This window comes from Geotrypetes seraphini, chromosome 3 (assembly GCF_902459505.1).
Source record: "Geotrypetes seraphini chromosome 3, aGeoSer1.1, whole genome shotgun sequence".
In the NCBI taxonomy this organism is placed as follows: Eukaryota; Metazoa; Chordata; class Amphibia; order Gymnophiona; family Dermophiidae; genus Geotrypetes; species Geotrypetes seraphini.
The window spans coordinates 310,026,976-310,039,482 of NC_047086.1; the positions used below are offsets into that span (position 1 = coordinate 310,026,976).

General features: G+C 42.4%; 1 protein-coding gene across 1 annotated transcript in view; it reads left to right on the top strand.

The window, feature by feature from the left end:
* The window catches only part of ESF1 (ESF1 nucleolar pre-rRNA processing protein homolog), an 84,464-nt gene that overhangs the window by 16,409 nt on the left and 55,548 nt on the right, over positions 1-12,507 (top strand). Inside the window, exons 6-8 of the mRNA XM_033939799.1 lie at positions 2,510-2,662; positions 3,723-3,837; positions 8,711-8,858. Of these exons, the coding sequence (XP_033795690.1) occupies positions 2,510-2,662; positions 3,723-3,837; positions 8,711-8,858 (416 nt within the window). The remainder of the gene's footprint in view (positions 1-2,509; positions 2,663-3,722; positions 3,838-8,710; positions 8,859-12,507) is intronic.

Here is a 12,507-nt window from a genome sequence, read left to right on the forward strand (position 1 = left end):
CACATGCTGCCTGCTGATAACCTGGAAGCCTGGTCTGTGCTGCAGAGACTTCCAGGTTAGCTGCAGGCAGCATGTGGGAATTTCTGCCAATGCCATGACCCAAAGATGCTGACACGCTCGAGATTCTGTACAGGAAAAGGGAATTCTGCGCAACTGTGCAATTTTGCAGAAATTGTGCATTGTGCAGTAGTGCATAATTCTGCCAGGAGTATAGTATGCATGAAGTGACACTACATAAATCTAAATTACAGAGTCAACACAGCAATCAAAAACAGAGGCAACAATTGATATAATCAAACATGAAAGCTAGCATAATTCTTAAAAAAAAAAAAAAAAAACCCGCACGAATAATCAGCCTCAGTGTTGTGACTTGCCTGCCTCCTCATTGTCTTTTCAAAATATAATCATAATGCCAAAATTTTAAAATTCAATCAACTTATCTTAATAAATGATAAGGACCAGTCGCCAACATGGGCCATATTTCGCAATGACTGCGTAAGGGTGCGATTCTCCAAATGTGTATGCATCTGTCTTCCATAGTAACTCAGATGTGCTTGGACATAACAGCAATAATGTTGGTAATGTTTCTGGATAAGGCTTGCTGTGGATATCAGTCTCATATGTAACATGTATGCTGGCAGTCCTGCTGAAGTGAATGCAGCTGTCTATCTGAGGTCCAAAAGGCAGGTACACAGAGATAATACTCGCTTGAGAAACGCAGGCAATATGCATCTGGCCTGATTCACAAATAGCATGTGGACAAGTGACTTCCAAACTTTGATTTGGCATAACTAGTAGCAACTGAGGACAGGCTGATTTCCTCGTTGACTGTTTTGGATCTTTTTATTTAGGGCCATGATAGCGACTCCCACATGGCAAATGGAATGCAGCTCATTTAATTCCTATGGGCTGTGTCGCATTTGCCATGCCAAGACTAGGTACTGCGAGTTTGTAAATGGGGCCCTTAATTTTTTTACATTTTTATTAAATTTTATGGTTACATTTAGACAGGATTCAACAAAGGGTGCTAAGCATGTTAATGAGTGCAATCGCGTCGGCATATGCTAACCGCTAAAGATTCCCATTATATTCCTATGGCTATCCTTAGCGCATGCTAACACAGTGTTCACACTAATACATTTACCCCCGGATTCTTTAACTGGCGCCCATGTTGGCAGCCACCTTAAAAGCGCATGTCAATCATGCAACTGCGCCGGTTTTAGAATCGCACCTGATTCATGCAAAGATAGGCAGCTGAAAGTGTAGGCTGGAAAACCCTGGCCTACATTTCAGCTGCCTATCTTTGCCAGGGAGTCCTGAAATTAACCTGCAATTTGCCATCAGCTGATTATGGGAGGGGAATTTCCCCCCGATCAACTCAGCCAGCAGGACTCCCAAAAACCGCAGCTTCGGGGAGTCCTGCTTCCTAAACTGATCGGGGAAAGTTCCCCTGCCGCGATCAGCTTAACTGGCTGTGGTGGGCAGAATACCCCTCTACTTTGCCATTGGGCGGCCTTCATAGGCGAAATTCTGGCACCTCAACATTGCCTTTTTTTTTTTTGCTGTTTCTAATGGCTTTTTTTCAATTAATTTAGGTGTCAGCAGGTTGCCTACTGGCACTTAAGTTTAGGTGCCAGTTTTAGAATTCCCCCTTAGTAGTTTATATATGTTTTCATATATTTTAAAGATTTTTTTAATATAATTTTTTGATTAATTTTTATGTATTCTTAAACATTATATTTTACTTTTAATTTTTATTTCCCCCCCCCTTTTTTTTAAAAACCATAGCGCGGTTTTTAGCTTCAGCCACAGTGGTAACAGCTCCGACACTCATAGAATTCCTATGAGCTGTTACCACTGCGGCCGGCACTAAAATCTGTGCTATGGTTTTGTAAAAGGGGAAGGAGTATGGGACAAGATGAACAATGGACTTGAGAAGACTGGACAGATGATCTGTGTCACTGTCTCTTGGGTCTAGTGGAACTTCAGTAATCAACCTGCACAAAATGTAGTATACCTTTTGGTGTTATGGGGGGCTAAAATGGAGATGCTAAACAATGGAAAAATCAATGGGGAACCTTCTCTTGGTAATTGGGTTGGCGATACGTCAAGGACTGTACAGCTATCACAAACTCACTTGTCAATTAAAAGGTCTTAAGGATAATTATGAGAGGCAATGGATCCCCCTGCTCTTCACTTGAAGTGGATGGTTGGAGAACCTTCAGGACCTATTCTAGGCTCCATGAGTGTATACTCACACTGCACTGTCTGTGATTCTATTAGGTTTAATGTTTAAATGCAGTACATTCTCAGTAAGATTATTATTTAGTGGAGGGGGTGGATGGGAGGGAGGTTAAACTTTTGAGTAGCTGGTTCTACTAGGTCATTCATGTTAACAGATTGTTTTCTTTTTATCTGTTTTGTACTATATAAAACTTTTTAATAAGGATAAATGGTTTAAAAAAAAATAACTGAGGTCTATATTCCCCCCCCCCCTTTTTTTTTGTAGAACTTACAGGGAGAAGATGCGAGAATATCAATTCAATCGACTGAAATACTTTTACGCAGTGGCAGAGTGTGACTGTCCTGAGACGGCCAGTAAAATTTATGAAGAATGTGATGGCCTGGAATTTGAAAGTAGCTGTTCCTTTGTAGATCTACGGTAAAACATGTGCTTGATGAATCTTTTTGTTTTTACAGGGGTGAGGGATATAGTTTTCAATTTTATTTTAATTCTGATTTCTATTGGAAGACACTTTATTTATTAGCCAGAATTTTGATCAGTATTGTTGCTGATTATATTATTGTGCTGAAGCAGAGCAAGTCCTAGCACACACAGATGCTTTTGGAAGTCATTGAGATGCCCTATGCAAAAAATGGGCTTGTAAGTTGAAATTTTAATTTCATAGCACTTAAAAATTTTCCCAGCTCCTGAGTCTGGCTGTTTGTTGTTTGCCTCACAGCAACTTCCAACTTGACTGGATTACCAGCTCTTTCAGAACTAATCTGTAGTGATATTCTAGGAGCTCTCTAGATTTTTTTTTCTGTCATTTCTTCTTTGCATACCCATATTAATGCAGTAATGGTTGAGCGGCAGGGACCATTGATCCCTCTAGACCTTGTGCCAGTACAAGATCACTGCAGCATTTCCCTCTTCTACCAACCTGAGAAGCCAGGAGGCTGGTATTCTTGATGGCTGCAGTCTCAAAAGAACGTATTTCCTCTGAAATCCCTTCCCTCTCCATTCAGATTTCTTTGGCTCAACTAGCAGACTTTTTTGTCCTCATGCTACACCACCTTTATATGCCAAGTAGGCCAGACCTATGGAAGCCTTGTCAAAGTGATAAGCTCCAAAATAACAGAGAGACTGGTAGCGGTTTATATTTTGCATTTTCTTGGTTGAAAACAAACAGCAGATTTTTTAATCTCATGGCCCACTTTGCAGTTCTTTCAAGAATACCACTGACTCCAAAACCATTATTTAGAAACCAGTAGTTTAGAAAATGATCTTCATTATTTTAAGAGGAAATTAGACAATTCAGTGAATATAAGAACATAATATTATAGTGGTATATACTATGTCGCTGAACTTAGTTGCCTTGCCATGTCCAACATGACGTTGACCAAAGCCAATGAAGGCAAGTCAGAAAATTGTTTATTCTTATGAGCCACCATTGTGTATGTTGGTGTTTGTGTGGTTGATCCTTTCCTTTTAATCTTAGATTTATTCCAGATGATGTTACATTTGATGATGAACCAAAGGACACAGCCACTGATGTGGACCTCACTGTATATAAACCAAAATACTTCACATCTGCAGCTATGGCAACATCAAAGGTATTCCCCTTAATTTTGTGTTCATTTGCCAAATTTCATTTGGGGGCTAATTTTCAAAGCATTTAGATACAATATTAAGCTATGGTAGTTTGTGTGTTTAGGGGCTCCTTTTACTAAGGTGCGCTAGCGTTTTTAGCGCACGCAGGAAATTACCACGTGCTACACTTCTAGAACTAACGCCAGCTCAATGTAGCATGCGCTATTCCACGCGTTAAAGCCCTAACGCGGCTTAGTAAAAGGAGCCCTAAGTGTTTTTAAAATAAGCCCTTAGTTTTTACAGACTTACGGCCTCTTTTACAAAGCCGCACTAACGGCCCTGAAGCCCATAGAGATTTAAAGGGCTTCGGGGCTGTTGCCGCATGGCAGCTGCTAGCACAGCTTTGTAAAAGAGGCCATCAAACACAGAATTGCTTAAAAACATGACACCCTAGTGGATGGTAAAAGAAAAAGTATTGCTTTTGTATATTTTGTATAAACTGTTAATTTTTTGAATTAACTAGAATAATTTTTCTGATTTTAAACAGTTTATGCAAATCTTTTTGAACTGATAGCAAAATAACTAAAATAAGGATTAGAACCAGTAATTATAATCTTGAAAATATGCAACAATTGTCTGCCACTATTATGTATAATGATTCTTTATTTGTAACATGCCACTGTTTTCAAACAATTTTGCCTATCTTCCTTAGAGAATTCTGATTGCTTTGTTAACTCTCTTGGATAAGTGTAAATAAGAATAGTTAGTCCAATAAGGTATTCTTTGTTGAGCTGTATTTTCAAATATCCTCCTCCATAAAGCTAAGTGTGCTTTTCTTTTTCTTGTTTTAAAAGAAAGCCCTAACTATGCTTGCTGTCTTGTCCAGAATATAAAACTATTCTAGAATGAATCCCATGTAGCAATCAGTTTAAATGTTTACAAGGTCTTTCTGTCAGGCTTGATTTTTTTTGAATTTGTATTGAAACAGAAGATATTTTTCATCTTTAAACTTAAGCGTTTTTTCTTGAGGTAATTATGCACAAAAAAAATTCTGAACACAGTACAGTAGACTCTCAATTAACTGGGGATTGGTAGATGCTGGATAAATATAGTTTCTGGTTGTTTGAGAGTTACCGTATTTTCATGCATATAACGCGCACCCGTGTAAAACGTGCACACGGGTATAGCGCGCGGGAAAAAGAAATTTATGTAAATAAATTAATATATAGCGTGCACACGCGTATACCGTGCATGCTGCTCATTGAATTAAAACCTCCTTCTGCCCCCCTTGAAGTCCTGTCCCCCCTTAAAGGTCTGCCTGTCTCCCCTTGAAGTCTTGTCCCCCCTTGAAGTCTTGTCCCCCCTTAAAGGTCTGCGTGTGTCCCCTTGAAGTCCTGTCCTCACCCTGAAAGCCTGATGCCCCACCCCGAAAGACCGCTGGCCCCCCCACCCTGAAGGACCGCTCGCACCACCCCCCGACGTCCGATTCATCCCCCAGCCCCCCCCCTGCACTGTTTGCGGTGGAGAAGCAGCCTACTGTGGGTTCGCGATGCCAGTGAGCCCTGCTGCTTCCTCTGCCAGCGGTCCCGCCCCTTCTCTGAGCCCTGCGCTGCTTCCTCTGCCGCGGTCCCGCCCTTTCTCTGATGTCAACGAAGGGGCGGGACCGCGGCAGAGGAAGCAGCAGGTCTCACTGGCATCGCGAACCCACGGTAGGCTGCTTCTCCACCGCAAACGGTGCGGGGGGGGCTGGGGGATGAATCGGACGTTGGGGGGGTGCGAGTGGTCCTTCAGGGTGGGGGGGCCAGTGGTCCTTTGGGGTGGGGCATCAGGCTTTCAGGGCTGAATCGGACGTCAGGGGGGGAACCAGCAATGTAAACAAAAAATTGTAAAACGCGCTCACGCATATAACGCGCATGGTTATGCTCGGTTTGTAAAATCGTGTATAACGCGCGTGTTATATGCGTGAAAATACGGTACTATTAAAAATAGGCCTAACTACCTTATATACAGTACTCAAATATAAACTTAGATTTTTGGCCTAAAAAGGGCATCTCTGTTTATATTCAAGCCCCTCCTAAAAACCACTGTTGCTGGTGTCCTTCCACGCCAAATTCACTCCTGAGGCCACCAGTGCTGCTACCCTCCACTCAACAACTCCCCACTCCCCGCTGATGCCACCAGCGCTGCTACCCTCCAATCCAAATCCCTCCTCCTCGAGTTACCGGTGCAGCTATCCTCTACTTCAACCTCTCTTGAGGCCACCAGCGCTTCTACCCTCCAATCCAAATCCTCCCTCCTTGAGGCCACCAGCGCTTCTACCCTCCAATCCAAATCCCCCCTCTCCCCCCCACCGAGGCCACCAGCGCCGCTGTCCTCTCCTTGTGCCCAAGATGATCATTGTTGTTGTTCACCTCCTCCTCCCCGACAGGTACTGTGCTTGCAATACTTTTGCCGGTGCTGAAAGAGCCTGCCGCCAATGTTCTACACTGGGCTGCTGCGGGGCCTTGAACATCTGCATAGATGCTCAAGGCCCTGCAACGGCCCAGCGTAGAACATCGGCAGAAGGCTCTTTCAGCACCAGTATGCATATGGCAAGCACATTGCCTGTCACTGGGGGGAGGAGGTGGACAGCAGTGCTGATCATCTTGCACATAAAGAGAGGAGAGTAGTGCCGGTGACCTTGGGGGTGGGGGGATTAGGAGGGAGGGTTGCAGTAGAGGATAGCAGAACCGGTGGCCTCGGGGAGGGGAACTTGAAATTGAGGGTAGCAGCGCTGGTGGCTTCGGGGTAGGGAGGGTAACAGTGAAAGTGGTCTCGGGGGAAGGAGGGATTTTTGTTGCCAGTTGATTGAGTGCCTGTTAACTGGGATTCTACTGTATTTTAAAATCAATAAAATTCTTTATTTGCATTTTTTTCTGTAGAATTTCCCTATCATGAAGTCCAGGCTCTTGCATGTTCAGGTCTGATAGCCCCCCAGCTTTCTCTGATAGGCTCAAACAGTTTTTTGGAACCCCTTTTCATAGACTTGATCTCCCTCCCCCTGTTCCCTGGCAGGTTCAATAAGTTCAATCCCCAGTATTCTCTGTATAAGGTAAGCACCCCTCCCCTCAACTTTCTTTCATCCACCAGCTAGGTCGGGGGTCTGCAACCTGCGGCTCCAGAGCCGCATGCGGCTCTTTTCCACCTTTGCTGCGGCTCCGGAAGTGTGTCACGCAGGCATGCAGCTTACAAGTCCGGCGTCGCGGCGGGAAATAACCATGCTGAGCAGTGAGCTCAGCACATACACAGATGAAAGCCTTGCTTGCTGATTGGTCCGGCGGCCCCGCACCGCCGTGCCGCCGGACCAATCAGCAAGCAAGGCTTTCATCTGTGTAGTGCTGAGCTCACTGCTCAGCATGGCTATTTCCCGCCGCGACGCTGGACTTGTAAGGTGCCTGAAAAAGAAATCATCCTGGCCGGGGTCGGTGTCATGCTCCGGAAATCTACAGCCTTCCTATCTCCCTCTCCCTTCTACCTGCTTCCGGCCACATCCCCTGCTCCGCGGCTCTCTTCGGCAACTCAGCAGCAGCGATCGACACAAGCTTCTGACGTCGGGGCCTACCCTCTGCGAGTCCCGCTTGTTTCAACTTCCTTTTTCCACAAAGGCGGGACTCGTAGAGGGAAGGCCTCGATGTCGGCAGCTTGTCTTGATCACCGCTGCTGACGAGTTGCTGAAGAGAGCCGCGGAGCAGGGGGGTGTTGCCAGGTGCAGGTAGAAGGGAGAGGGCCAGATGCAGGACTCGTGGGGGAGGGAGGAGAAGAGAGAGGGGAGGGAAACAAAAGGAAATATTTCATACTGGGCTGGGCCGGAGTGGAGGGAGGGTGGAAAGATTCTAGCTACAGGGTGCAGTAACAAAGGAAAAGGGGGGAAAGCTGAAAATGGAGATAGTGACACAAAGAAGAGAAAGGGTAAGCAGGACCTACTGAATAAGGATAGAGATACAGAGGGGACATGAAGAGGAGGTGAAATAGAGACATAGAAGTAATGCTGAAAAAGTGTGTGGGGGGAGATAAAGACATTGAAAGGGCAAATGGTGAACATGGCGTAAAGAAAAGGACAGAGACAAATGAAGATTCTGAAAAAGTGGTGAGATAGGGATATAGGTGAGATGGACACAAAGAAGGGTGATGCTGGAAAATAGGTGGAATGGTAATTCTGACAGACACAGAAGGGAAATGCTGGATCAAGGAGAGATGGGGCTCAGGCTGGATGGAATGAGGAGAAATGCCTTGTTGGCCCGGAACTTCCTCTCCTACGTCAGAATTGACGTCAGGGAGCGGAATGCTGGTCAGCGCAACACTTCTGCAGGGAAAGCTTGGGACGGCGGTGGCTTGGGGGCTGTTCCCCGATTGCAGTGGCAGCAAACCGAGTGGCTTGGGGGACGGCACGGAGACAGAAAGAAGGGGGAACAGGGAGACAGAAAGAAAAAGTTGGGGGAGAGAATGAGGTCTGGAGGAGAGGAAACATACAGGAGGCTGAAAGAAAGGAAGAAAGATTGGATGCACAGTCAGAAGAAGAAAGTGCAACCAGAGACTCATGAAATCACCAAATAGCAAAGGTAGGAAAAATGATTTTATTTTCAATTTAGTGATCCTGTATATAGCATTAAGATAAGAAACAATATATGCAGTGTTAGATTTGTTTTATAATGGTTTTGCGGCTCCAAGTTTTTTTTTCTTTTCGAAAACGGGTCCAAGTGGCTCTTTATGTCTTAAAGGTTGCAGACCCCTGAGCTAGGTGATAGCGTATTACCAGCTTTTTTCTCCCTTATGAAAGGGTAGTTGCCTGTTTCCATCAATGTAGATTTGATTTGCAGTTCTAATTGATAATATCCTCCTTTTTCTTTTGATTTATAGGTAGACATCACCTGGGATGAGACAGACCATGACAGAATGACTGCATTAAACAAAAACTTTAAAAAACATGAAATTCTGGACATGGATTTTCAGGCTTATTTGGCCTCTTCCAGCGAAGAGGAGGAAGAGGAGGCACAATATGGAGCTGGTAGATAAGAATGTTCATTCCTATCTTGTTTAGATATCTTTCAAAACTATGTTACAGGAAATAAATTGCATTATCTTCCAGGTACAGTGAGTTTAACAAGGGAAGCCGATGTAAGGAAAGCATAAAAATAGGCTTAATAGGCTAGTGGTCTTCAACTAGGACAAGAGATGGCTGAGAAGATATAATAGATATCTCTAAAATTAAAAGTAGTACACTATCAAACTTACAGGATGCAATTCAAAACAAATTTAAGAAGTGCTTCTGGTGTAACCAGAAATGAATTTTTTTTTTGGGGGGGAGGGGTTGCAGACTCCAAAAGTCTTCAGCTGGCTGGTCTTAGGGATCCATTTCCAGTTAAGGTATTTGAAGTTTGAAAGGGGAGTAGGAGAAGGGCAAAGTAAATGGATAACATGGGTGGGAACCCAAGATCTGTCCACCACACCCCTCACTTACTACTACTACGGAGCGTTAGTTGAAGAATAGGTCACAAAAGTCATTAAAACTCTAGATGATGCTCATGAAGGTCTTCTTCCTTATTTTCCCTCATTCCCCTCTTGAAGCCTAAGGAGGCTTCACCAAACAGAACCAAGATATAGATGAAGGTCATGGTTGTTCCAGAAGGAGTGGGGGTAGACGGGATCTCTAATCAGGAATCAAGCTTAGTAATATTAAGAAGACAGTTGTCATTGCCATCCAAATCTTAATAGTGTCCTACCTCATTAAGACTCATAACAAAATCATACCTGCTTATGATAATAATATATGAAATAAAAAAATAGCATTAATCATAGAAATAATTGACCAGAAATCATCCGGAAAATTCTTGCATCGATTGTACATTTGAATATACTTTTTCATGGCTTCATCCTGTCATGAGTATACCACACCTAGAGGGATAATTTAACAAACTCTTCATTGCAAGCTAGATTATTTCCATGCCTTTCCAAAAGAGCTGAGATCAGTGCAGACTTGGTTGACTCCAAATATTATCAGGTCATGCTCGCAGGTCAAGGTGGAAGTTCAGGTAAACACATTAAATCCTCTTACGCTATCATGTTCTGCATTGCATTTCTCAATTCAGAAACCTCCATCCCTGGATCAGAAAAGATAGTTGGGTTAAAGTCATGAGGCCGTATCACAGCAGCGGTGGTATCGTTACTCTTCCTTCACTGCACTTCACTTCAACTTAGCAGCAAAAAAGGGGGTGGAAAGAATCTGTTGAAGTGGGAAATAATTAGGGTGCAGTTACAGGAATCAAAACAGGATGAAAATGCATAACAATTTTTCCCTAAAAGTTGCAATCAGGCAAAGCACATGAATCTTGCAATAGGCCTGTTACTGTCATATTTTTGCAACAATAAATGGAGAAAACACAAATTTGTCCAAAACAAAAATTCATATTAAACAGAGAACAAATTCAAATCAAGTTGTATTTAAATTACCAGACCTCGGATACCCAAGGCACTACTCAAATTATTTTTTCGTGCCCTTACTGGGGTGGTAAATTCATCATTGGTCTTTGGTAAAGTGACTTGTGCTGTGCAAATTTATTTAAATATCAATTTTCAATAAATATAAAAGTGCTTTAAGTGCATAAGGTGCTTAGAGAAGGGGAGCACTTATCTTTTGAGGCCCGACGGCTGCCTAACCGTTTCACATTTTGTTTCATCAGGGGCTATGCTTCCTTATATTATTGCACCTAAACTGCTTTAGAGAATTTTATCAAAACTGCAATAGTCCGCACCCGCAGAGCAAGCTGTAGAGGTTCAAGGTTAAAGGTCATTCTGTCATCATAAGCTTGTTATCTTAGTAGCAACAGTCAATAAGTTTTTACTGGTAAGTTTAGGATTCCCAAGCACTTATCAAGTTCCTTCTCTGGTAGCATGGTCTTTCCTATATGGGGGAACTCATCCATCATCTAAATCCCATATGAATGGAAATCTTCAATAAGTATTAGACAAAGGGTACCTTGAATAGGACCTTCAGTAACTAGTCTCAGTCCATAATTGTGCAAATAAATTATTAATAGCAGAATTGCAACACTAGAAAGTCTGTAATTATAACACCACAAAAAGCTTGCATCCAAAAGGTGTAAATGTAGATTTACATGTAGCAAACAACTTCATCTGATATAGCAAATGTCGTTATGGAATGATCCATAATTAATAAGAGAGAAATATTTGTACCATATCATGTAGTTCATTTCCAACAATGAACACTGAGTAGCATTATTAACAGAATAGGTACAGCATTAAAAAGTGATTACAAAAGAAGAAAATAAAAGTTAAAACTTATATGCTGCAATTCAAATAAGCTAAATTCTAATATATTGGCTGAGTTATGTTTGACAACCTAAGGAAATTGTTGCTATAGTGGCATATGATGTAAAGAGAACATAAATATTGTGTTAAAACATAACTTTTAATAGCAGAGAATCAGATCCAAGTAAAAGAATGGTAACATTATAGATTAAAACATATTAACATATAGGTTATATTGAAACATATTAAAGTGAAGAGGATAAAATCTAAAAATTAAAAAAAAATGTGCAGAGAAGTCTATTGATTTATGGAAGAATTGTGGAGCTCTAGGAGGGCTTTGCAAAATCATGGTTATTATTTCCCTTTGCTTATAACACACTTTACTAAAAGCAAACAAAATAATGCATGTTGCTTAAAACAGACAAACAATTTTTTACGAGAAACCAACAGCATATAATGGATTAACAGTATAGTATGTCACTGTACTCTAAAAGGGAACTAAAACATTCAAGAAAATATATTCAAAGACTCACAAAAAACTAGATGCAATTTGTGTGCCACCAGGAAGTGAAGAAAAAGAGGAACTTTACTGCTCTGTGTACTTCGAGCAGTCAGAAAAATGGGACCCACTATGGTAAGTAATAAAAGTAATATTTTAGATTGGTGACAATATTATTCTTATTTTAGTTTTTTATTTTGGAGTACTCATAAATGAGAATCAAGAGATATTCTCCTGAAGTGCACTGTATCTATAATATAGTTGTAATAAGGATTCAGAATCAAATGATTTGCTGTGGGGCGGAAGACTTCACTTTATAGCTCTAGAAAACAAATAGTCATTAGTAATGGGGGAAAAAAGTGATGGGGAATAGAGAATGACACGGTGACAAAATTCATCACCGTTCCTGTCCCCGCGGATAACCGCGGGAAACCATCTTCATGTCATTCTTCAAGAATCAGAGTATGAATGGCCACAATCACTGACCCGCAAGCTTTGCTTTGAAGAATGCTGTGTAGAAGGACTTCACGTCAGTCTTCACGATGGAGAATATAACCAACATTCCGGAACCCGAGGAGATCGCAATAGGAGACCAAGACGATAAGCTGGTCGATTTAGAGGTAAGCCAAGAGGATGTACTCAAGCAGATTGACAGACTAAAGAGCGACAAATCGCCAGGTCCGGACGGCATTCACCCAAGGGTACTCAAGGAACTAAAAGATGAAATAGCGGAGCCACTTCGACAGATATGCAACCTATCCTTAAAAACCGGAGAGATCCCGGAGGATTGGAAAATAGCAAATGTCACGCCCATCTTCAAGAAGGGCGCAAGGGGAGACCCGGGAAACTACAGGCCCGGGAAAGATGATGGAGGCACTGATTAAAGACA